This window comes from Nannospalax galili, unplaced genomic scaffold, assembly GCF_000622305.1.
Source record: "Nannospalax galili isolate Female #2095 unplaced genomic scaffold, S.galili_v1.0 scaffold686, whole genome shotgun sequence".
NCBI lineage: Eukaryota > Metazoa > Chordata > Mammalia > Rodentia > Spalacidae > Nannospalax > Nannospalax galili.
The window spans coordinates 1,715,307-1,740,741 of NW_008355472.1; the positions used below are offsets into that span (position 1 = coordinate 1,715,307).

Sequence of the window (25,435 nt, forward strand, 5' to 3'; positions counted from 1 at the left end):
CTCCCCCTGTCCTATTCCTTCAGAATCCTGCCAAAAGGAGTGAACTTGACGGGGATGCTATTTCCTGTCAGGCTCATGAAAAACAGCTGGATTACTCTGACCCACCCTATCCACACCCCATTCAAGATGTATGGGCCCCAGGCCCTAGCAAATTGGGAGCCACGTCTTGGGCCCTGTTCTGGTTCTTCCTGAGTGGGAGACAGCTTTCTTAGAGGCAGGGCAATGGCATTTGTGACCTCTGAGTGGCCTTTCGAACTCTTCCTCCAAGCAGCCCTATCTAGGCAGGCTGAGTCTAGGTCCCAGAGACCAGTGGGAGCCAGGCCTCCACCTCCCTGGAACCCAGGCGTCCAGCCCCCAGCTCAGCCCAGCCCAGTCTGGCCTGCAAGCCAGAAGGGCGGTGGCTCCCATTGGTTGGGAGGGCTAGGCCGGCAGTGAGGAATTCAAATGTGGGAGGAATTAGCAGCAACCCCCTTAGCCCCGCCCTCTGCCCCCACTGCAAGGCAGAGGGAGCCTAGTTCCTTCAGGGGCTCCTTGCAGGCTGACCAGCAGCTGTGCCCGAGGACCCACAGAATGAGGCCTGCTGGGACTCTAAGCCTCCCCTAGGTAGCCTCTGCCTAATCTCCCTGGCTTGCCTTTCTCCTCTTCTTTTCTCACTCCCATGCCTTTCTTTCCTTCTGGCTTTCCTAAGCCACCATATCTTTCAATCTGAGGATGGGCCACCCAGATTGGGGTGACTCCTTCCTCTTGCACGCCCCTCCACCCCCGCCCCTGCTTGGTTGACCCTCCCCTCTCCTCCAGGCTCTGTGTGCTGCAGTCACCACCACTGACCTGGCTGAGACCCAGGCCCTCCTAGGCTGCGGGGCTGGGGTCAGCTGCTTCTCAGGGGACCCAGTTGTCCCAACGCCCCTGGCTCTCGCTGAGCAGGCTGGGCAGACGCTGCAGATGGAGTTCCTTCGGAACAACCAGAGTACGGGTGAGCAGCCAGCTGCACTGTCCTCTCCAGGAGCTAGAGTTCCCTGTTCACAGGGTCTGGCCTTTTGGAGGGGTTACAGGGTGGGGGCCAGCAGGAGCTGTGCATCAGCTGGAACCCCGAGTTTACAGGCCACTCCCAAGCTGCAGCTGCAGCTCCTTGGTGGCCCCTGAGCAGCAGTGTGGGACTTGGGGCATGTTTGAGTGTATGGATCAGTGTATGCTTGTGTTCCATGTGAGTGTCCCTTTGTGTCTGTGTCTCTGTGACTCTTTTTATCTTTGAGCTGTATGCTGACTTACTTTGTTTCCTTACATTGGGGATGTTGGGGCTCTGGGGTTTGTGTTTGTGTGTGGTTGGGTCTGTTGCATTGAAGGGTTTTCTTCCATGCAAGTGACCTACACAGCAGCTCTGTTGTCAGTTCTGTCTGGGTGGAACACCATCATAGACCTGGGTTGGGTTCTGTTTAGCTCCTATTCTCGTGGTGGGTGAAGAGGGGGTGGCTGGGGGAGAGCAGTGCTTTTTTGGCCCAGGCCTGGTCTCTGAGGCCACATCCTTGAACTGAAGGTGGAGTTCAGTGGCTGGGACTCTGGGATCTGAGCCACCAGTGGGCGGGGTGTGCTAGGCTGGAGGGAGCCCAGGTGTCCAGGGAGGTGCAAGAGACCACCCAGCTGGCTTGGACTTGGGAACAGGACCCCTCAGTGCTGACCACTAGAGCCAGACTGATTCGTTGGGCTTTGCGCTGTCTGGGACAAACCTCTCTCTAGGGACTGTTATTGAGTTGGCCCGAAGCCCCCCTCATTCTAGTGTGCCTGGCTCTGTGCCTCCAACAGGGATTGTGGGGTGGGTTGGGCGTCAGGAAGCCTTCCTGGGAGGAGAGGGACTGGAGCTGAGCCCCGAGTGTGGAGTGGCATTCTCACTGGTGGGCAGAGGTGGCTTTTTAAAACCCAGAAGGTGGGGCTGGAGAGATGGCTCAGTGGTTAAGAACATTGGTTGTTCTTGCAGAATACCCGGGTTTGAATCCCAGCACCCATATGGCAGCTAACAATTGTCCGTAACTCCAGTTCCCGGGGATCCGACAGCCTCTTCTGTCCTCCGAAGGCACTGAATGACACAGGTGCACTTACCTACATGCAGGCAATACATGCATACACATAAAATAAAAAGAATATATAAATTAATAATAAAAAAATAAAATAAAACCCCCCAGAAGGTAGTAGTAGGAGCCTGAGGTAGGGAGCTGAGGAGCACGAGTCTAAGTACCCTGTCTCAGAGGGCTTATAGAGTGGACACCTGGACAGCCACCTTAACCACCTTTCTTCCATTCCAAAGAGGTCCCTCGGCTGGACTCAGTGAAACCCCTGGAAAAGCACTACTCAGTTATCCTGCCAACTGTGAGCCACAGCGGCTTCTTGTACAAGACTGCTTCTGCTGGCAAGCCTCTTCAGGACCGCCGTGCCCGGGAAGGTGGGTGCTGTGCCACACCCTGACCCAGACCATGGTGTTCTAGCATAGCTGCAGCCATGTTGGTGGACCCATGAGGGTGCCAAGTGAACTCTGGAAGATCCACCTGGAAGGTCTCTTGGATATATGGCTTCTTATATACTATAGATGCTTTAGAAATGGGCTAGTGGGGTGGAGGTTGGGCATGGCACTACAGAAAAGGCACTGCTGAGGTTCACTGAACCTGAAGAAGCCTGTACAAAGCCCCTGTTATGTATGGTCCTGGCCCGGGCATCTGGTGAATGCCAGATGTGGATGGAAGGAAGTTTGAGGACTTGAACTTGAGCTCCATCACTTTCAGACCTCAGCTGCCTTCCATTCACTTCCTGACTGAAATACAACCTGCATTCCTCACACATCCCCCCAAGAGCTGCATTCAGCTGCCCACCCCCTGAAGACCTCCCCCAACCCCACTCTGTTCCAACTGTGGCTTCCTTGCTGTTTGTCACACTTGCCAGATTCACACCCACCGGGACCCTGTATTTGCATTTCCCTCTGCCCCAATGCTTTTCCCAGACTTCTGAATGGTCAGTCACCATAGTCAGGCCTTTCTTTAAATGTTACTTCTGCAGGGATGTCATGTCACCCCCAAGTCACTTTATAAAAACTGTGTCCTGTGTTCCCTTTAACCCTATTTTCATTTCATGCTTTTCTGATTTTCAGTCTTTTTGTTTTGATTTTTTTTTTTTTTTTTTTTTTTTTTGAGTCTCCCTGTAGCCCCATTTCCTGTTGTCCCTTTAACCCTATTTTCATTTTATGCTTTTTCGTTTTTCAGTTTTTTTTTTTTTATTTTTTTTTTTTTTTTTTTTTTGAGACAGGGGTCTCGTTGTAGTCCCAGCTAGCCTGGTACTCGCTTTGTAGGCCAGGCTGGCCTCAAACTCACAGAGATCCTCCTGCCTTTGCTTCTTGAGTGCTGGGATTAAAGGCATGTGCCACCATACCCAACCTGTCTGTTTTTTTTTAGACAGTGTGTCTCTTTGTGCTATGTGGCCTGATCTTGAGCGCTTGGCCTCAGGCTGTCTTCCCTTCTCAGCCTCCCATATAGCTGGGACCCTATGCTGTTTCACCACACCTGGCTCTGTTGTCTTTCATTGTGCGTATTTGTACACCACTGTAGCCCAAGCACTTGGGAAGTGCCAGCACCTAGTAGGCACCTGGCATGCATCTGCAGCATGAAAAGGACTGTGGCAGGGCGCTTCTGGAGAGTACACACTTGGGGACAGGCTTGGAGACACATTGCCCTCATCAGGCACACAGACAGACTGAAAGACAGCGTGCTAGGGAAGTGTGGAAGCCATTGCTTGTGCCTTCCCTCTGCAACCCCTGCATGAGGCACCCCAGGTGACACCCTCTGGCTTCCAGATGGTTCTTTGGAACTCTGTGCTGCTCCTGGTCCACCTCTCTCTGTCTGATAATGTCATTTATGTAACCCCCTGAGTCATCTTTTTCTCCCAGGGTGCCAGAAAGCTCTGAGCCACTGTGAGGCCAGTGTTTGTTCTTTCTGCTACGTTTCAAGTCCAGATTCCCAGTTCTGTTTGCCTTGGGAATCTAGTATATTTTCAGAACCATTACAGTGGAAGAGGCAGGGTTTAGAATAAGGGGTGCGTCTGGCAAAGGAGAGTGGGCCCCTAGAGCTTCCTGTGGCATTTGGGCTACAGATGGAAGGAGCAGGTAGGCAGAAGCTGTGAGTGGCCACAGGTGGATGGGAGGCAGACTCAGACTGAGAGGCATGGGCAGCCCTGAGGACAAAGGGTAGGGTAGGAGAAGTCTGAACAGAAGTAGGATCAAGACTGATTTTGACTCCATCACTCTTGTTCTCAGAGTCCAGGCCAGAGGCCTAACATTTTGGAAAGGTTACTGTAGAGGTCTGGGGGAGAAGTGTGGGCTAAGTACAGAGGGCAGCTGGGGGAATGGAGTGGGGAAAACCAAGTTAGAATGAAGAGGATGTGGGTGGGACAGGATCAGGGACCCAGGAAGAATGCACGAGTGGTATTCAGCTGATGTGGGGGCTCCTTCATGGTTCCTCTGCCCAACTTCTCTCCAGAGTTCAGCCGGCGCTGGTGTGTCCTTAGTGACGGGCTCCTGAGCTACTATGAGAATGAACGGGCAGTGACGCCCAATGGGGAGATTCGGGCCAGTGAGATTGTGTGTCTGGCAGTGCTTCCTCTCGACACCCATGGGTGAGTACTCCTTGCTATAACCATACATTGTTGGTGTTGTGAGGTCTAACCTTTGACGGGGGAGACAGGGAAATAGGTCCAGAGAGGGGCAGGACCTTCAGGTCCATACAATAAAGTGGGACTGCAAAGTATAGACCTTGTCTCATAAGGCTGTGGCCCAAGGCTGTTTATCTACCTTTTGGGGGTCAGGGGAAGGTTGCTGACAAGGGCAGGGGGTAGGTAAAAAGTGGTAGTTGATGGGAGGCAGGGCTGAACTAAGTGGGAGAATCCTGATTTATGTATTTTCAGCTTTGAGCATACCTTTGAAATATACACAGAGGGAGAACGCCTGTACCTGTTTGGACTGGAGAGTGCAGAGTTGGCTCATGAGTGGGTCAAGTGCATTGCCAAGGTGAGCCTAGATTAGCAGAGCAGGTGTCTGACAGAAGCAGGTTGGGACTTTTGGCTGATCCATGAACCCCAGCTATCCCATCTCTGATGGAGCAAAGAGCTGAATGGAAGATAGCAGACTCAGGACAGATCTTTCAGGCCAAGGATGACATAGATTGCAGCTCTGTGGTGCCTAATGGATGTTTGCGGTGTGGGGCCATCATAGAATAGACAGTGCTGCCTCCAGGGAGTGAGCTCCTTGCCCTTTTGGTGTGCAGTCAGAGACTAGAGGAAAAGGTGGGGCGTGGGGAGTGCTACAGACGAGAGCTCTGCTGTGGGGACTAGAGCTAGATGCCCTCAAGGGTCCTCCATGCCTTGAGAGCAAGAGCTTGTGACTCTTCATCTGTCACTTGCTCATTTGATGAGTTCTCAATGCCATCTAAGGATCAGTGTGCAGAGCCCTGGGACCCAGGTGTACCAGTCCTTGTTCTTTTGTAGTTCCCATGGAGGTAGGGGAGACAGACTGAGTCCAGGTGGTAGTAACATAATCAGTGCTGTAGCAGATGAACGAGTACTTGGGCACAGTGAAAACCCAGATAGTACATCCCAAGAGGAGGATGCATCCAAATGGGTGCAAAGCAGGACATGACACTGAAGTTCAGTAACTGCTAAGTTCTGCCCTGGGGAGGAGAAGAGGCAGCAGCTAGGTGGAAAGAGCCCTTGCCCACAGGCCAAGGAGCTGGGGGTGTCCCCAGCAGGCTGTGCTGTGGTCTGATGTAGTCTCTCTGGCTCTTTCTCTCATTAGGCATTTGTGCCTCCCCTGGCTGAGAACCTGCTAACTCGGGATTTTGAGCGCCTGGGACGTCTACCCTACAAAGCTGGCCTGAGCCTCCAGCAGGCCCAGGAAGGCTGGTTCACCTTGACTGGCTCTGAGCTCCATGCTGTCTTCCCAGAGGGGCCCTGGGAAGAACCAGTGCACCTCCGGAGACTCCAAGAGCTTTGTGCGTGGGACCTGGCCTGGTACCCCAATCTCTAGGGCACCCTATTCCAGTCCCCATATCCCTTGTCTGGAAATCTGAGTTCTATTCTGTCCTGACCAGATGACCCAGCCTGCCGTCTCATACCCTCTCCTGACCTTGGGGTACATCATAGCAACCCTCTAGATTGGTGGGTGGAACCTAAGGGTGTGAACCCAAAGGACCTCAGGAAGGAGCGGTTTGGGGTAATGACCAAGGCCTGGGCCTTACTGTGACTGGCTACTCCACAGCTATCCAAGGAGATGGCGAGAACCAGGTGCTGGTGCTGGTGGAACGGAGGAGGTAAGCCTCATCTTTCCTGAGGGACTTAGAGAAGCCTGTACTGTAACATGCCTGGGGAGAGGTGGGACATAGGGACAGAGATAGGACAGTTACTATCCTTGGTCCAGGACACTGTACATCCAGGGCGAGCGGCGGCTGGACTTCATGGGTTGGCTGGGAGCCATCCGGAAAGCATCAGCCAGCTTGGGGGACACACTGTCAGAGCAGCAGCTTGGGGACTCAGACATCCCAGTGATCGTGTACCGCTGTGTGGACTACATCACGCAATGCGGTGAGCCACACCTTCAAGGCTCAGGCCTTTCCCTTCTATGGTGCTACCGAGACCCCCAGGATCTCTCTGAAAGGAGCAATGTGATTCCCTCCCAAGGCCTGACTTCAGAGGGGATCTATCGCAAATGTGGACAGACCTCAAAGACCCAGCGGCTGTTAGAGAGCCTGCGGCAGGATGCCCGCTCTGTGCACCTTAAAGAGGGCGAGCAGCATGTGGATGATGTCTCCTCTGCACTCAAGCGCTTCCTGCGAGATCTACCTGATGGGCTCTTCACTCGTTCACAGCGCCTGGCCTGGCTGGAGGCTTCCGGTGGGTCCTGCTGCCCTGTACCCAGCCTTGCCTACCCTGCCTTGTCTACCCATCATGCTTTGGGCTAGGCGTGCCTCAAATCCCCTGCTTCCTCCACTTCTTGGATCCCTTGTCACTCTGTACAGAGATGGGTCCCTTGGAGGTGGAAGATGGAGAATTCCTTGTCCCTGTGAAGTGCTTGGGAATGCTGTCCTCAGCATGCAAGGCAGAGCTGCTGGGAGGGTAGGATGGGGCGGCAGTGACCAGTTTCTGACCCAACCTATCTCCGCCCACCCAGAGATTGAGGATGAGGAGGAAAAGATCTCCAGGTACCGAGAGCTCCTGGTGCATCTGCCCCCTGTCAACCGGGCCACTGTGAAGGCCCTTATCAGCCACCTGTACTGGTGAGGGGCCATACCGGTGTGAGGCTCTGGGGGGATGGGGTGGAGAAGATTCTTCTACTTCCAACCTGGCTGACAGCCTTCCCCTGGGAAGCAGGTAGGCTTGGGAACTAACCAGTGACTATGGTCTGCCTTCAGACATTGTATCTCAGCTTACTTCTTGTGGGGTAGGAGGGTGGAGGATTTGTTAAATTTGAGCCTGGGTACTAAGGCCAGATCCTCTAGCTTCCCAGCCCTGTACCTTGTCAGGACCCGACGTATGTCCCCTTTACTCCTTAGTTAGTGGTCCATACCAACCCGGGTCTTCCTTCACTCTACTCTTATGGCCAGTCTTGGGCCTATTGGGAATTGCTTGGAAGGTGGCTTGGGAAGTTCTGGGCCAGAATCCTCAGTCATAGCTTCTGTCCCCTCTCTAGTGTCCAGTGCTTCTCAGACACAAACCAGATGAACACACACAACTTGGCAATTGTGTTTGGTCCAACACTCTTCCAGACGGATGGGCAGGACTACAAGGCTGGCCGGGTGGTAGAAGACCTCATCAACCACTATGTGGTGGTGTTCAGTGTGCGTCCCAGACAGGGGGGTGGAGGTGTTATGGTGGGTGAGGAAACAAGGCTGAACCTCTCAGATGGCAGTGACAGTCTGGCCCTTCCTAGGTGGATGAGGAAGAGCTAAGGAAGCAACGGGAAGAAGTCACTGCCATTGTGAAGATGCGAGTGGCTGGCACTGCCAGTGGGACCCAGGTGGAGACTGGGACCTGGGTAGGGCATGGGCTGTCTGTCTGCACTGCTCCTCAGACTTCCAACTGATCCCCACTTCCTCTGCAGCATGCTGGTGACTTCATTTGCACAGTGTACTTGGAGGAGAAGAAGGTGGAGACTGAGCAGCATGTCAAGGTAGGGGCTGGGAACTAGAAGCCAGTGGGCTCACTGAGCCATCCTAGGCCAGGGCAGGCCTAGATGGCCACCCTGACATGTATCAGGACCCTTAGAGACAACCCCTTTGCATCTAAGGGCTCAGAAGACCCTTGGGTTTGAGACTTGAATCACAGGAAGGTTGTGGCTGAACAAGAGCTGGGGCCCTGTTAGCTGATCTTCTCCTGGTCTCTGCAGATCCCAGCGTCCATGACAGCAGAGGAGCTTACCCTGGAGATCCTGGACCGCCGCAATGTGGGCATCAGGGAGAAGGACTACTGGACTTGCTTTGAGGTCAACGAGAAGGAGGAAGCAGGTGGGGTACCATGGGGCAGCCTTTAGCCCAGTCTTCCCTCCTCCTGCTCCTGCAGTGTGGGGGCCAGGGTGGTGAAAGGGTTTTCCATAATACCTATTGCTGACACTCTGATGGAGATTGTGGTCTTTGTGCTGGTGTGACAGGCAGCCAGCAGGTTGAGGCAATAGCTGTAATAGGATTGATAGGGACAGGAAAGCAGGTAGATGGTGCTAGTCATGATGGTACTTTCCCACATGTCAGAATGATGTCTGTAGAAGTGACAATGCTGAATTCAGTAATGGAATTGTGAGGTGACACCATTCTTGGAGTAAAGAAGATGGTGGGTGGTGATCATATAAGCAGGTTGGCTGTGTGGTGGTATGGCGGGCCTGTGATAGTGAATGGGCTGTTGGAGATCTTTTGTGGTAAAGAAGGTGGTCTTGGGATGAGAGGTGAAAGGTGTTCCTGACATCCATGGACACTTTTGTATCACATTGTTGAGTGGCAGGCACTGGGCTGAGGAGTCAGACAGTGGTCCCTAACCTCACAGGGGTCAGTCTAGTAAGGGATGGAAATGCTAGTCCTATGATCACACCAATAAATAGATAACTATTACGGTGTTGGCTATCTGTTAAGGAAGGGCTCAGGGTATCACTAGAGCCCATGAGCCTATGACTTTGGAGTTGCTGAGCCTGCTATAGAGGAAGAGTAAGGTCTACTTGGTGAAGATGGGAAAAGTGCTCCCAGGAAGTGAGAACAGCTCCAGCACTAGGCTGACCCTCTAAGAGATGAGGAAGCACCGGGTGGGGTTGGAAGTGGAAGCAGTCACACGGGGCCATCAGAGGTTAGTGACAGGGCTTTGAGAAGATGCTGCTTGCTGCTACACGGGAAGAATGGCAGTCAAGGAAGTTGTAGCTTATGCTGGAGGCCATTTGAAAGTCCTGGTCTTAATCCAAGTAGAAACAAGACAGGGTGTTGTAGCGCAAAAACACACACCATATTTGACCTGTAAGCCTGGGAGAAGCCAGAGTATTTCAGGTCTCGGTAGTCTGGTCAGGGCAGACCTAGTTTTGGGCATAACCAGGTATATCAAACCAGAAGCTGGCTTATGGGAAGGGTGGTCACGATGATAGTGTGTCATGGCACTAATGGATAGTGGGGCATGTAGGTGACGTGTGCCCATGTGTTGGCCCTTGGCGTCAAGCCATATGGTTCTGGTGACAGTGGATATGGCCTTTCCCCAGAACGCCCCCTGCACTTTGCGGAGAAAGTACTGCCTATTGTGCATGGACTGGGCACAGACAGCTACCTGGTGGTGAAGAAGTACCAGTCCATGGAGGCCATGCTGTTATACCTGGGTAAGTGGTGTTTGTGGGGGATGTAGGCCAGGTGGATCCCTCCATCCTGAGCCAGGTAGAACCTGGTGGCCTTAGGGCTGAGCAGCTCAGGTAGAGGGAACTGGTGCTTCCATGGAGTCTGGAGCAGGAAAAAGGACACTGGGGTCTGTGGGTGAGGGGTGGTATAGCCCATGCCCACTCCAGTCCTCCCTTAGCCAGCCGTGTGGGTGACACCAAGCATGGCATGATGAAGTTCCGTGAGGACCGCAGCCTCCTGGGTTTGGGACTTCCCTCGGGTGGCTTCCACGATCGCTACTTCATTCTCAACGGTAGCTGCCTGCGACTCTACAAGGAGGTTCGAGTAAGTGGCCCTGGGGTAGGGGTGGAAGACTGCCTGTGATGGGCACTTGTGCCCCGGATGTGCTCAGGTACTCTTGTACAAGCATTGCCCTTAGACTGTAAGAGCTAGGTCCCCATCTGAGGGTCTTGGTGGCATAGTGCCTGAGAATAACTGTGTTCCCTCAGGGGCCTCCTGAGTATCCACTTCATGCCTCCAGTCTCATGAGGCCTTGGTACTTGGACGCTATTACAGCATACACATGCTCCATTTTCTGTGTGCCTGTGATTTGTCATGGCGCCCACAAGAACATACTACTTGATGACTGTCCTGAGCTGTGTGCAGGCCTGCCTTGCCTTGCTACTTCCCAGGTCATAGCCCTCCCAGCCCATTCTACCCACACGCCAGGTGTTCTAGACCAGACTCCTTGGCACCCCCATCTTTTGTGCATGCATGTCCTGTCCCCCACACACCACTGCACAGTCTGTCCTGGCTCTGAACTTGGGACAACGCTTTCCATAACCCTGATCCTCTATCAAACAGAACCAGAGGCCGTGGAGCGGGGCCCCTGAGACCGTGAGTAGCTATGGGCCAGCTGCCAGCTGCCTTGCCTTAACAACTGGGGCCAGGCGAGATGGGTGGAGTGTGGGGACACAGTCAGGGCTTCCAGTTCTCTCCAGGCATGGTTCCTTGTCTTCTGCCAGTGGTCACTGATCTCTACCCTGGGACCCAAGGCCTAACCTTCCCCCTCCATTCCCTAGGGTCATATCTCTAGGACCGGTCACTTGTTGATGTGGTGCTAGAATTTTCCATAGGACTTGGAAAAGGTTATGGAGCCAGTAGTAGAGACCCTAAGGTTTGAGTTGGGGCTCTGATTCACTTCCTCTATAATTCCTAGAGCTGTCCTCTTCCTAACCTTGGAGAGAATACTAGGGCTGTCTCCATGTCCTCGCCATCTTGATTGATGTGTCAAGCTGGGACAAGAGGCTGTGATACATTCCCCACTAAGGAATGCAGTGTCCTTCCTGCCTCCCCAGCTGGCAGACCCACCTTCTCTTTGCATACCCCTGGTAATAGGAGCCCATCCATTCCTCCCTTGGGGCTGCCCAACCCTAGCAGCTACTTCTGTCTGGAGGATGCCCTGGCTCAGGTTCAGCTGCGAATCTGCCTCCCACAGTATTCTTGTGGGTCCCAGCTCTGCCTCAGAGCCCATAGAGCATAGATGCTTGTACAGACAGGCAATAGGGCCATGATGCCAAGCTCAGTGTTCTGGCTTGAGTTCCAACACAGTCTTTAGCCCCTTCTTGCCCATTGCATCTCCCAAGGGCATCTGAACAAGTCCGACTGCCATGGAGGGAGCAGAGCAGATGAAGCAGGATCTTCATTTCCTGTTCTTTACACATCATAACTCTTAATGCTACCTGGACTCATAGTGAGCACCACCATTTTTTTTCTTCCCTGTATGATCTCTTCCTCACTTCTGAGCTTGTTCACCCCTCCTGTCAGTCTTCCATAGTTCTGGGATGTTACCTCCCCTAGCCCTGCCTCTTGGGCTGCTTCCTTAGTCTCTTGGAGCAGAGCAAGATCATCTGTGTGGGCAGAAGGAAGAGAGGGTAGCTGAGACACCTGGAAAGGCAGCTGCTGTCTTGGCGCTGAGAAGGAACAGGTCTGATAGTTATTGAGCCAGGCTTGGCACCTAGCCTTTCTGTTCCTGGGAGGAGGAAGTTGCCTTCTTCCAGGTTAAAAAAAAGCCAAGGGACTTGCCCAAGGCCACTTGCTCATAGCTGACTGGGACAGAGACCAGGGTGTTAGCATTTGAGCTCTGGCTTTGTGTCCTGGCAGTTTAGAGCTCCAGAGTGCAGCAGGGAGGCTGTTGAATATAAGCAGGCAGCACTGTTTTCACTCCTGTGACAGCAGTGTTTCCGGTCTAACAGAACCCCCAGCAGGTGTGACTCGGCCACTGCATTGTGTTTCTAACATCAGTTGGTTTATGGGGTGACAGAATAGAATATTTGAAATTAGGACAGTCCTATACAAGGCAGACTTTGTGTCCACTCAGGCTGCAACCCAGGGCCTCCTGTTGTTAAAAGACCCTGAGGCATCTGGGAAAGGCATATTTTAGAAAGATCATGGTGCCAGCAGAGGTCCATGAGCGTTGAGGTAAACTGTTTCTTGCCCGTGATCTTGGACCTCACAGGTACTAGAACCCTGAGCAACGGTTTGATTGGAAGTGAAGTCCCCAGGATTTATTCTCCGAAGGGTGTATGCCTGCTGATGCTGCCCTTTCTCTTGGTTCTCCCACCTTCTCACACTCCTGCTGCTCTGTGTTCACCACATATACCAGCTCTGAGGTGCACCCTGAAGCTTGCATTTCCAGATGCTCTGGAACTGTTGTTTACAGGACTGTACCTTCTGTCCTAACTGGTTTACTCCTCACTTAGGTTCTTTTTCCCTCCCACCCCCCTGGCTTCTTCCAGGCCCTTTTATCAGCCCCATTTTCCCCACATCCCTCCTGTGACAAAGGAGCCTGTGTGCTCCTGGTCTTCCTCCTGTCTTCTTCGCCTATTCCCTGCCTCTGTTTCCTGGTGTGCAGACTTTCTCAGTATCCCCGCCTTGCCTCTGCCTACTTGTGGGCAGGTGCTCCACCCTGTGTTCTGCTCACGCTCCGTTTCTCCCACATCCTCAGCTTCATTACCCATCCCACTGCTTGGCTCCCACACCTGCAACGGTGTGTTCCAGGTTGTTGGGACATATAGTGATTGTTGGGTTAGGTGCTCTCTTTAGAGGACTAGGGCTCCTCCACCAAGGTCCCTGGCCCATAATCCCTGTGGTGACATATGCTCCTCTAGTCTCGAGACAGTTCATCCTTTTGTGATGTCACAGAAATTCATCCAAGTCCTGAAAATTTGCAGCTCCCTTGGCCATTGCAGTCCTTTCTGCTCCTGCAAAGGAGCCATGCCTGGGGGGTGGCTGGGAGCAATGGTGGGGACCAAGGTGGAAATTACTCAGTCTTAGAGTTAGAGTTGCAGTTTTAAGTGCATTCCCTTCTGGTGTCCCCACTGGCTCCAGGGATGTCTGGTAAGGGGAGGGTTTCAAGCAGATGGTCCCAGAGCAGAGGAAAGTTCATTAGCTTGATTTCCAACCAGCCTTTTCCTTGGGGGTCATTGCTCCCATCCCTCTGCCTCCAAGCCAATCTGTTCCTAACAAGCCCAGACCCACATATGTAGAGGTAGGAGCCAAGTGACCCATGTCAGTGATCTGGTTCCCTGCCCTCATATATGGGTCTCTCGCTTCCTGTCTTAGGCCATTGGGAAGTTCTCCCTCTGGTCTATTGTACAGAACAGCTGTTAAGCTTCAGCTTGAGTCACTGGCCTTCTAATGGGGCCAAAGAGCTAGTGACTGCTGGTCTCAAAGCTTCTGTTCACACGGTCAACCCTGAAGCCTCCGTGGGCCAGGGAGCAACCAAAGCTCTCAGATGGCCCTGGCCTGTTCCCAAGTGTAGCAGAGGATGGCACCCAGATTTCTCCCTCCAATTGCCATCAGAGTCAGGCCAATGCTGGTGCCAAGTCTCCAGTTTGTAGGGCAGCAGGGGCTGGGAGTCACTGCCTTGGAACTCCTAGTTGGAATCTTGGGAACCGAGGGTTGACTGTCTGATGCTGCCTGCTGAGGGCGGGGACTAGGACTGGGCTATGAATAGGGAGGGCTTTGGTTGGACGCCTTCCTGGAGGAGGATGAGCTCTGTGCTAGGTGCAGAGAGGCTGGGGGTCGGGGAAGGGAGTGCATAGGCAGGAGATCTGCTCCCACCTATGCCTCCCTGAGTGATGGAAATGTCTCCCCCAGAGTCACCGGCCTGAGAAGGAGTGGCCTGTGAAGAGCCTCAAAGTCTACCTGGGTATAAAGAAGAAACTCCGGCCACCTACCTGGTAAGCCAGGACTGAGGTGACAGGCCTATGACTGGAACCTGTAGGGTCTCAGAACTGATGGAAAGGCACAGACTGGGCTTTGAGTTTGATAGGTTCTTTAGTTGGGGGCTCCTTGGCCAGCCATTGTGTGGACATGTCACAGAAGCAGTTTCTCAGGTGCCACCCTTGGACATCCTGAGTCATGGGTTTTGCAAGTGAGACCTGGCACTCGGTGTTGACTCAAGCTGCCTAAGGAACAGTGTTTGCTCATGTTTGAAAAGCACTGGCCTAGGTTAGAATTCCACCACCATTTTTCTGTGCCTCAGTTCCTGTACCTAGAGATCAAGGACACTAATAGTACCTCCCTTTCTGATAGTGTACGTTTGTGTGTGTGCGTGTGTGTGTGTGTTGTGTTAAATGTGTGTGTGGTTGCATGCATGTGGATATATGGATGTATACCCCTGTGTGTGATACCAGAGCAGGACATCAGGTGTCTCCTCTATTGCTTTTTGCCTTATTGCTTTGAGACAGGATCTCTCTCTGAAGCTCAGTGTTCTGGGTAGGCTGACCGGCCAGTAGGCCCTTGGGGATCCACCTGTTTCTGTCTGCCTGTCTCTGCCCTGAAATGCTGGGGTTGTAGGCATAACACAGCCATGCCTGGCTTTTTATGTGAGTGCTAGGGATTCAAATCCAGGTCCTCATGCTTGCAGAGCAAACTCTCTTTACCCACTGGCCATCTCCCCAGCCCTGGGTGTATGGTTTAGTAAGTTGAAAAGTGATACATACACTGTGACTGGTACTCACTGCAGTCACCTTGACTTGGTTTTCTAACTCTATCTGTTGGCTGTGCCTGGCTGATTCTGGGTCTTGGACAGGTCTGGGCAGGCATCTGTAGGGTGATGTTTTTGTTTTGTATTTTACTGTTGAGTATAGAACTCAGGGTTTCAAGTTTGCTAGTATGCTAGACACATGGTACATCCTCAGCCCAGGCCCAGGGTGGGGATGGGGAGAGGAAAAGATGGCCGTGGTATGCTGTACTAGGAGAAGGTACTAGCTCTGCCCAGGCTTCTGAGCTCTGTCTTGGGAGCTTTGGCAGGTGCCAGTTGACATTGTCCCGCTTCTCCTCTGCAGCTGGGGCTTCACGGTGGTGCATGAGACAGAGAAGCATGAAAAACAGCAGTGGTGAGCCAGGGCCTGTTCTGAGGCCTGTGCTGAGGGAGCTGGTGGCTGGGATTGGATCTCCCCTCTGCCCAGCTCTGTGCCCTGTGGGGAGATGGGCAGAGTACCCCATCAGCCAGGCCCTTGGAAGTATCCTGACCTGTGCCCTCTGTAGGTACCTCTGCTGTGACACACAGATGGAGCTCCGGGAATGGCTCGCCACTTTTCTCTCTGTACAGGTACAAGGCGTAGAGGGTGGCAGGGTCCCAAGAGGCTCTGCCATGCCGAAGGGGACATTTGCTTCTTTACTATTCAGGCCATCCACTGTTTTTGGATTTCAAGTTTCTCACTGATTCTCCCATGTCCTTGATAAGCTCTTCCTAGTGACCACTGTAGTCCAGTTCTGAGCCAAGCATGATTGTCAGAGAGCACACAGACCTTTGCCCTTGGGGATAGCCATGGGGATTGCAAGCAGACTCAGCAGTGGCCTGCTGTAGTCTAACATGGTCAGTGCTCTGGTGACAGAGGGAAGCCCCAGGGACCCTAGCGTGGGGCAAGAGGGACACAACATCAGAGAGATGGTGTCACAGGAGTGGGCATGGGGTACTTCAAGTCAAGAGAGAAATGGCTTCCAGGCAAAGGGAGCCACATGTGCAGAGACCTGGACAAAAGAGGGGCTTGCTGAGGGTGTGTGAGGGGAGAAGTCAGGAGTGCCAGAGGTCCATCCCTGCAGCAGATTCTAAGAACCTTGAGGGCCACACCCAAGGAATTGACCTTGATCTTGAGAGTTTGAAGCAAGTTAGATGGTGTATAGGATTGAACCTGAGAAGGGTCCCTTGACTCTTCTCAGCAACCATGTTCAGGGAGTAAGGTCTGGAGGGCAGCACCCACAGAGAGGAGGCTGCTGAAATGCACTAGTGACAACCTCAGGGCCAGAGCAGGGCCAGAGACTGGTTAGACTTGACACAGATGAGTGAGAACAGATGTAACAGAGAGTTCAGAACCGTTTAGGGAGAAGGGAGTCGGAACTGCCAAGGCTCTGGGCCAAGTTCTTTCCTGCAGTTACATTCTTTAAACCCTGAACTTCCTTGTAGTCAAAGACTAGATGGAAACAAGGTAGATTCCCTGGTTCTTGGTTGCTGGGAAGAGGGGGCACAGACGTGTTCCTCTGGGAGAAAGGTTTTCTTAGAGCTGTGTTCTTGGGGAGTTTTGTGGATCCATAGATGGGAGTCACTGAGCAATGTATTGGCTGGCTGTGCTGGGATGTGGTCATTTGTGAACAGCTGCTTCTCATATCACCCACAATCAAAGTGGAGGGTGTTGGTCCGGATCCTAGCTGGAGGCTTTTCTGGGAAGGGTGGGTGGATCTGGAGCTGAGCCTCACAAGCTGAGGTGTGGTGCAGACCCCAGTACTCCTCCCCCGCTCTACTCCTCAGCACGGTGGCCTGGTATGGCCCTCAGAGCCCTCACGAGTGTCCCGGGCAGTGCCTGAGGTTCGGATGGGCAGTGTGTCGCTGATCCCCCTGCGTGGCAGTGAAAATGAAATGCGCAGGAGTGTGGCGGCCTTTACTGCAGACCCTCTTTCTGTGAGTGGCTCCTGTCCCTGTGGGCAGGGCTGGGACCTGGCTGGATGCTTACCTTTATTCTACTACTCATTCTCTGAGGGCCTGCTTGTCCCTGCCTTAGGTTCCCGGAGCCCCTCTGCCTGGCCCTGGGTATCCCAGCTTCTCATGGCTTTTGCAAGCCATTCCATTGCTGGGGAATCCCCTGGACTATACAAAGTGCTTACAGGATCTGGGCTTCTGTGCTCTCTACAGCTCCTCCGTCATGTCTGAGCATTGGAGTCAGTCTAGATCTGGGACACCGCAACTGCTACCAGGAAGCCTTCCTGTCCAGACACCCTCGTGCTCTGCGTGCCTGGTGTGGCTCAACAGGATGCATGAGGAAGACATACCTATATTCCACATCCTGACTGCAGCACAGGCTCCCTGGCCCCTCCCTGCTCTTCAGGCATGCAACTCTGCTGGCCTGGCTTGCTTACCCAGGGTCACTCACCCTGAGTTTGCAGGATTGGAGGGATGGGCAGAAGCCAGGAGCCCTGTAGGAAAGGCTGGAGGCCTTGGGGCCCCGCTGGGAGGGAGCCCACGAGGGAGCCCACCCCCTTGCCATAGACTCTAGAGCAACGAAAAGCTGGTGCTCTGAAGGAGCTTTTAGTGAGACTGGGAAGGAGCTCATGGGAAGCTTCTGGGGCCTGAAAGCTGGACCTTAGAATGTCAGTCATCTTTTAGTCTGGGCTGGCTGAGAGGCCCAGACTGTCTGCTGCCCCTTTCCCACTTTGGGGACTTTTTTGATAATATAAATATCTGTATATTTTACCCTAAGGTGCTGAGGCCTGTGATTGGTGTCTTGGGCTGGGGGATACAGTTGCTTATGAAGCTCCAAGTGCCCTGAAGCCAGAAACCTGGGTTCTGCCCTCTCCAGACCCTGAACTCTTCATTTTCCTCTGGCCTGACAGAGCCCTGGCCTGACCCTGTACCTGTTGTGCCACTGTGTAGCCAGGCTAAGGGAATACTTGCTCTGCCTGGGACAGGGAAGACCCCAGCTGGGTTTGAGCCCCTATCCCTGCAGTCATCTGAACCAGGGCCTAGATGTGTATGTATGACAGAGCACAGCTCTGGAGACATAAGGCCATAGCTCACAGGAGCTTTGGTGGACTAAGAAGTAGGCCTTCAGGTCACCCTGGGCCCCATGCATATTCCTCCTGAGTGGAGCCTGCCTTGCATGGGGAACTGCCCTCCATGTGAACTGCTGACCTGCAAAGGAGGTAATGAGCTATTCAGAGACAGACTGGGCACTCCCTGGGAAGGTGCCAGACATTCTGCACTTCCTAGAACCTCATTACCATCCTAGCTCAGAGGCCCAGTGATTAAAACTGCTGCTCTTCTAGCCCCTGCCTCAAATGGGAGGCTGGGCAGAGCAGGACAAGGATGGGTTCCTGATCTCTGATGCCCATGGTCCCCACTCAGTGGGAACCTGGATGCTGTGGGGCTTTGCAGATCTGGACTCAGGTTATTTGCCTGGAAACTGTACTGATTGCTTAAGCCCTATTGGCCTGTTGCACAGGCTGGGCCCAAGTCCCTCGGGTCTCCCATCACTTTGTCCCAGCCTCACTGGACTGTTCCAGACCAGAATGCCAATGGAATGTCTGGCCATTCCTCCAGATTGGACAGGATTGGTGGACTCCCTTCCTCAAGGTCTCCTTGGAGTTCTTGGATCGGCACCTACTCCAGAGGCCCAGGGTTGGTGACACTAGAGGTGCCCTCTGCCGGACCAGCACTGCCACTACCCAAGCTTAGGGACTGTAGCTGGAGGGGCTACATTTGGCCACCAGGGGGCAACCATGGACCATTGCTAGTTGCTAACTTGGAATAGGTTCTGAGCCTGGTGGTCCTGACTCTGGGTTTACTCTGCTGCTGACAAGACCCCCCAGCCCTGCCTCTGGCCCCAGGAGGTGCTGTGCTGGAAGGTGTCATGTGAAGGAGTTCACTTTGGCCTCCTGGTTCCTAGGAGCTGGGGAGGTAGCATCCCTTTACCCAGTGCCTACTGTGAGTCAGCCTGTGCCCTCTATATCCACTCTGGGGACTTCCGGCCTAGAGAAGAATGGTGCTTGTCCCAAGCCACACAGCTGTCCTGGGTCAGGCCTGAGGTCTATTCCTATTGCCCCACATTGGAGGAGTCTCCTCAGCTTCCCTACTGATTCTAACACTGTTTTCTTCTCATGACTTGCCCGTGCTTCCTGAGAAGGGGACAGGAACCAGTGCCATCACTGACATTGAAGAGTGTTTTCCCTTGGGGTGAGGGTGCATCCCTGCAGGAACCTTCCGGACTCAACTTCCATGAGAAACACTGTGACAACAGTGTTGGAGGACTAGGGCAGGAGGTTCATAAAAATCACTGTCACTGGTCAGAGGGGACAGATACACTTGTTACTTTAGGTTGTTTGGAGCAAGAGGAGCCTAGAGTTAACTGAGGGGAGAGCTTAGAGGAGGAAAGACTAATTTCTGGAGGTAGGGGGTTGGGGTAGGATTGACTGCTGGGGAGGAGAACAGGGCTTTGAAGGCCAACCCAAGCCTAGGCCTGGGTACATTGCTGGTGGAGAGGATGATGGGAAAGACGTAGGAACGGCTCGGAGGTGGGACAGCTGGGAAGTCTGCCTCTTTCTCTTCTGCCTTCTTCATTTCAACCCTCCTGCTCCGTACTGTGTCCAGCAGTAAGGATTGAAGAGCCCTGGTTCCTGAGAGCTGTGGGCTCACAGGCAGTTGTGGGGTGAGGAGGGAAGAACGGGGGTCCTGCCTCCACTGCTCTTCCCCCTAACCCTAGGGATTGACAAGGGTCTATACCTGAGGCCTTCCCTGGCCCATGCTCTTGTGGCTACCTGCCACAGTTCTGTTTTGGGAGATATGGATGTGGAGGCAGGCATCCCATTTACAGGCCGTGTGGCTTTGGCCAGTTGCTTAGGTCTCTGATCTTGGTGGTCTCCTGTGTCTTTTGGAGATGGTAATAGGAGCTATCTGGTGGGTTCTCAGAAGGATTCAGTGATGAGGTAAGTGTGAGGTAATAGCATTGTTCCTTACTGTGTTTGGTTCTCATTCTATAAGCACTTGTTGAACACCTGCTGTGTGCAGAGTTTTGCTGAACACTTGGGGCAGATGAGGAAGTGGTGTGAGGGAGAAGGGAGCTCTGGAGAGCATGCTGATCAAGGAGAGTTCATGGAGAGAACAATTCCAGAAGACAAGAAGTGTGTTGGGGGTGAGGGGCTTGAGAAGTGAGAAGCCCCTTCACAAGGGAGTGGCCTGCAAAAGCATGTGACCTGCAGTGACTTGAGCCTAGGACCCATGTGTACCTCAGGGCCCCCCATCTCCAGGTACCCTGGGTCTCCCCTCTACAAATCTCCAGGTGCCTCAGGGGCCCCCCTCCACATCTCCAGTTATCTTAGGGGCTCCCTCTCCACATCCGCAGGACCCCCCCCAGGTCTCCCACATTTCCAGATGCCTTAGGCCCCCATCTCCAGGGTCTCCCCCTCCACATCTCCAGATACCTCAGGTCCCTCCACATCTTCAGATACCTCAAAAGCCCCCTTTGCATCTTCAGGTACACTCTTGTGTCTCCCACATTTCCACACTTCCCCAGGGGCTTCCTCTCTACATCTCCAGGTACCTCAGGGTCTCCACCAAATCTCCAGGCACCCCTGGGTCTCCCCCTCTACATCTTCAGGTACCTCAAGAGCCCCCCTCCCCCTCTCTTCAAGTACTTCAGGGCCCCCTCCACATTTCCAGGTACACCCATGGGTCTCCCACATCTCCAGGCATCCCCAGGGTCTTCCTCTCCACATCTCCAAGCACCCCAGGGTCTCCCCCTCCACATCTCCAGGCACCCCTTGGGCCTCTCCCTCCACATCTTCAGGCAGCCCACAGCTTCCCCTCCACACCTTGGTTGTCAGGTCTTTGCTCTACCTCTTGCCCAGGAGGCATGACCACATCCTGATCACATGGACCCCTTAAGATCTTCCCCCGCCAGAAAATGGCATCATTTCTGCCTCCTAGCCACTTAGTGACCTGAGTGACCCACACCCTGCTCTGGCACTGCATGACTGTTTCGGTCTGTCACAGCAAGCACAGTGGGTCTTACCTCCCTGTTCTTCCATCAGGAAGCTCCTTTAGATTGCTTGTCCTTCCCAATTACCCTTCCCAATTACCCTGTGCACTGAATGTATGGGGAGAATTTGCACTCTGTTAGCCAGCCAGAGGCTGGCCCTGGGAAGAGCTAGTTGTAAGGAGTGGTGCCTCTGGTCAGCCAGGGCTGGCCTAGCCGTTCTTCATTACTTTCAGCCTGTGGAAATTTCCGCACTTTCTCTGCCCTGGTTACAGCTCCTACTGCTGTATTTATCACCCTGGAGACACAGTGACACAGGCACACACATACCACACACACACACACACACACACACACGCTCTGCACACACGTGCCTGTACACCTCAGCCTGAAACTCCAGATCTCTCTCTCTCTCTCTCTCTCTCTCTCTCTCTCTCTCTCTCTCTCTTTCTCTTGTTTTCTCTCTATCCTTGAAAATGTCTTCCTTTTCTCTCTCTCTCTCTTTCAGCACGTGGAGGAACACCCCCCACACAAAGAGCTCTCTAGGAAAATTGTTCTCCCTCCTGCTGCTGTTCCTCCTCCTCTCATCCTCCCCCACCTCTCCCTCTGTTCTGTCCGCCCACCACCACCCACAGACCAAAGAACTGGGCTGGACGGTGCCTCCCATCTCTTGTCAGCTGGGAGGTGCTCCCCCCCAACTGTTGTGTGCCCTCCCTTCCCCCTCTGCCACTTCCCTGCCCTCTCTTTTCTGCATAAGTCAGAGTCCCCTCTTTGTCACTCTTTTGACGCTGAAGTGGAACCTGTCATTCCTCCTTGCTTGGTCTCCTGAGGCTCAAGTTGGCAACCTTAAGGACCGTTGGAGTCAGAGAGGTAGACCAGGAAGGGTGCCAGGGGGCCTGAATCTCCTCAGCTCCTGTCACCTTCCCCTCCTAGTGAGGGTGGGCTGTGTGCTTGGCACCATGGAGACTAGCGTCATGGTAACGAAGTCTGGGTGGGCATAGCCTTCCTCCTCTTCCGGGATTGGGGGGGACATAGAAGGAGCTGCCTTAGGCCTGGAGGTGGTGGGACTTGTGCTGGTACTGAGCGCTGGTCATCACATCCACCTCCAGCTTGTTTCAGTGCCACACCTCCTTGACCCACTCCACTTTACAGCCTCAAGGATCCTGTGTGTGGAGAAATCGCAAACACAAGCTCTGCATCTAAGGGCTTGCCCAAGGCCCCACAGCAAGTCTGGCTGGGCTCCTGACTCTTCTGATCTTCCACTTTCCACCCAGGTCAGCAGTCAGTCAGGGTGGAGGGGTCAGTTTAATGTGAGTTCAGGCCTCCTGTGAAATCTCCAGCCAGGCCTTTGCCTTGGCAATGATGAGAATACAAATGACAGTACTGGTAACCCTTGATAGAAGCCCATACCTGCTAAGCTATACTTTGCACATTATCTTACTTCACCCTTAGGAGACCTGTGGGTAGGCTAACCAGTAAGTGGCCTAGCAAGCACAGAAACACAGGCTTTTCCCAGATGGAATAGGTTTGGAGCAAGGTGCTCGGTCCAGCAGGTACTCTTCTTAAAGGGTCAACTGGCTTCTGTTGTGGCTTCCTTCCTGGAGAAAGTTCATGGGGAGGATTGCAGCTTCATCTGGGTCTGGCTTTAGGAGTTCTAGAAACCTGAAAGCTGCTTTTCAGGAGATGAGGGAGTAAAGCCTTTCTCATGTGGTTAGACCTAGGGAAGATGCTGTGGTCTCACCAAGCAGAGCATAGCTTTGGGTCCCGTAAGAGTTGTCTGCTACCCATGCTGGAGTCCAGCCACAGTGGGTAGGAGTCCCCTGTCTCCCAATCCAGCCTCAACTTGTCTCGACCTCAATGCACTCACTTTGCAGCTGCTTTCCCCCTGGCTTATGTAATCATTCAAATATAGCAGCTGCCTTTATCCCACTGAATCACACCCCATTCCTCCCTTCTCAGGTGCAGGGAGTTGGGGGGGCAGGGAGAGGTAAACCAGGGCTGAGTAGGAGGCTCAGAAACTCTGGGCAAGGGTGGAGGGTCCTGGTATGCTGGATCAGAGGACAGTGGAGAGAGTTAAGGTCCTAAAGAGCCATGGGGGCCTTGATCCATCTCTGGTAAAACCACATTCCTGGGGAGCCCTCCCTAGCTCTTAAGTTTTACCCACAGCCTTCTTTCATGAGCCTTGTTTCCACTGGAGAAGTGGAAGGTTATGGAGAATAGTAAGTAGTTTGGACCACACTGGCCAGGAGTCCTTGTCTCTACTGATGTCCTTTGTGACCTGGACATATTCCTAGCCTGAGTTTCCCCATCTTTATGGTAAGGTGCCAGATGTACTGACTTTGGACTCATGCTCACTGAGATGGTATCAGCCTCAGGTGTGTCTAGCCCAACTCCCTTCCAGACTGGCCTCATTTGCTTTTTATTTGTTCAGCCCAAATCTACCCAGTCTTCTGGGCCATATCCTTACAGCCCCAGCAATAGGGCTGGGCAGAAAGGAGGAGGCCACTGGATTCTGGGTTGAGGGACTCAGCCTTTGATGAGCTGCCTCCTCACTTGATATCTGCTCTATTGCCTCATCCCCAACAGTAATGGGAGATCACTACCCTCACCTAAGGTCGCCAGCTCCCCACAGGCAGCTGACTGCTGCTGTTGGAACCTGGAGCTGATCTCCAACTCTTCAGCTATGATGTCTGGACCCCCAAAGCTGCCTTTCTGAGATGCTGTAGAAACTGCTCTGCTCTAAAGCTATTCTGGAGACTCTGGTGGCCTTTCATTTCATTTCAAAGCAAAGACTTTGTCACTAGTGGTATGATGGGATCCCTGCTTAGTGTCAGAATGCAAAGAACCATGCCAGGTCTTTGTCAAGGGCATGTGCTCTGGCAGTCCTGGGCATCAGATTCATAAGAAGCTTCCTGGCTTCAAGGGGGAAATGTGCTGTGAGGTGGCTCCCTGAGCTGCCAGCTCATCCCTCCCTTACCCTCCTGGGCTCCTGCTGCTGAGACTCAAAGGTGGATTCACTCCTGGCCCCAGCCACAGGGAATCATCCAGAGTGGCCAGACCAGCCTACCGGGCCATGCCTAAAATCCCTGTCCTGCCACTGAGGTCATTACTACTTTGCAGCTTTAGCCTGCCCCAGAGGGTGGGGTACAGCCACCACCACCTGTGCCCCCCACCCCTAGCTCCTTATAAGACTCTCTCACTCCAGCATGATCCTGGACTGAGCTCTGCTTCTCATGGACACCATCTCTTCCAGGTTCAGCTCTCTTCTGACTCTCCCATCAGTGTTCCTCCCTTGAACCTTTGGGCTGCCCAAAGGCCGGGCTGGGGCTGAGCCAAATGGAGCTCAATCAAGGCCTACTCTAGAGGCATTCAGCAGATCAAATGAGATGACCCTAGGCAGGGGAAAGGAGGAGGTGGGACAAAGGGAAGGTCAGGATAGAGGCAGCTAAAGCCTGCTGTCCCTCAGCCCAGAAACCTGTGAGTGGTGGGTAGAGTGTGTGCTGCACTGCCCCAGGATTTGTGGAGGGCATGGAAAAGAAAGAGGGGAAGTCAGTCAAACAGGAAGCCGAACAGATTGCACAAAGAAAAAGCAGGAGAGGATTATCTGGAGCAGAGAGAAAATGGAGAAGTCAGTTAGGGCTAGACCCTGAGAGAACTTAGATACCAGGTTGAGGTGCTTGCCTTTGACCCTGAGGGCACTGGAGAGCCACTTGAAGGTTCTGAGGAGGCACTGCATGACTGCAAATGTGTTAGGAAAGGAAGCTGCCATCAACATGGTAGATGTGGGATAGAGGGGTTGAACAGGAGTGGGGGTGAGGGAAGGACCAGGGGAAGGGAGCAAGCAGGGGTATGGTGATGGAAAGAGTGAATGGATATGAGAATCCACAGGCTTCTTGGGACAGAAGATACAGAAAGAAGTGCAGGGGGGAGGCCATGCAATGAGATTCACAGCCTAGAAATCAGACACAGGCAACTTTCAAAGATGAATGTTAACTATTTGAGTGTCAGGGGCCACTGAGACTACTGACCACCAGTGCTCCAGAGAGAATGCAGGGTGATGGGAAGGATTCATGGGTGTGTGTTGAAGGAAGGCACTCTGCCCTGTGAGGGTGGGGTGAAGAATGAGGAGAAGAAGGCCCCCCACCCCTGTGAGAGGCATCTACACTGTGGGGATGAAGATTGGATGAGCCTGGGAGGGAGACAGAGCAGGGTCTGTCTGGAAGGTGGGAGGGAAACAGCCGAGCAGGAGGAGGCGCGGGCTGGCTCTGAGAATCTTGGGCATGGAGGAGGTAGTTGGAGCCCGGCAACCTGCAGTTCTCCTGAGGCAAGGGGTGGCAGCGTGGAGGCTCATTCCAGAAAGGCATCCTCCCATCACCCAGCCATCCTGCTTCCCACAAGCGCCCTTCCTCCTCCCCCACTTGCTTCTAATGCGAACCAGCTAGTCAAATAAACCGATATCTGCTGACCCTGGTGCAGAGGCCTGGCTCAGCACCCTGGAGAGTGGATCGCGGCGGGGAGGGGCCTTGGGTGGGCGGAGCCGGT

At 53.5% G+C, this 25,435-nt stretch overlaps 1 protein-coding gene across 8 annotated transcripts in view; it reads left to right on the top strand.

Annotated features, from left to right (window-relative positions):
* Positions 1 to 17,622, top strand: part of Arap1 (ArfGAP with RhoGAP domain, ankyrin repeat and PH domain 1) — a 61,524-nt gene extending 43,902 nt beyond the window's left edge. For 6 of the 8 annotated variants that reach the window (XM_029555900.1, XM_008852733.3, XM_029555902.1 and 3 more), the window contains 21 exons: positions 799 to 973; positions 2,300 to 2,434; positions 4,515 to 4,650; positions 4,939 to 5,041; positions 5,825 to 6,020; positions 6,287 to 6,338; positions 6,446 to 6,609; positions 6,706 to 6,918; positions 7,196 to 7,301; positions 7,715 to 7,862; positions 7,955 to 8,041; positions 8,126 to 8,194; positions 8,411 to 8,528; positions 9,752 to 9,865; positions 10,060 to 10,205; positions 10,725 to 10,757; positions 14,022 to 14,104; positions 15,215 to 15,265; positions 15,417 to 15,480; positions 16,678 to 16,827; positions 17,059 to 17,622. In XM_029555900.1, coding sequence (XP_029411760.1) covers positions 799 to 973; positions 2,300 to 2,434; positions 4,515 to 4,650; positions 4,939 to 5,041; positions 5,825 to 6,020; positions 6,287 to 6,338; positions 6,446 to 6,609; positions 6,706 to 6,918; positions 7,196 to 7,301; positions 7,715 to 7,862; positions 7,955 to 8,041; positions 8,126 to 8,194; positions 8,411 to 8,528; positions 9,752 to 9,865; positions 10,060 to 10,205; positions 10,725 to 10,757; positions 14,022 to 14,104; positions 15,215 to 15,265; positions 15,417 to 15,480; positions 16,678 to 16,827; positions 17,059 to 17,076 — 2,361 coding nt within the window. In that variant the 3' untranslated portion in view covers positions 17,077 to 17,622. The remainder of the gene's footprint in view (positions 1 to 798; positions 974 to 2,299; positions 2,435 to 4,514; positions 4,651 to 4,938; positions 5,042 to 5,824; positions 6,021 to 6,286; positions 6,339 to 6,445; positions 6,610 to 6,705; positions 6,919 to 7,195; positions 7,302 to 7,714; positions 7,863 to 7,954; positions 8,042 to 8,125; positions 8,195 to 8,410; positions 8,529 to 9,751; positions 9,866 to 10,059; positions 10,206 to 10,724; positions 10,758 to 14,021; positions 14,105 to 15,214; positions 15,266 to 15,416; positions 15,481 to 16,677; positions 16,828 to 17,058) is intronic. The other 2 variants (XM_029555903.1, XM_029555905.1) reach the window with 2 other exon arrangements.
* The last annotated feature ends 7,813 nt before the right edge of the window (positions 17,623 to 25,435 follow it).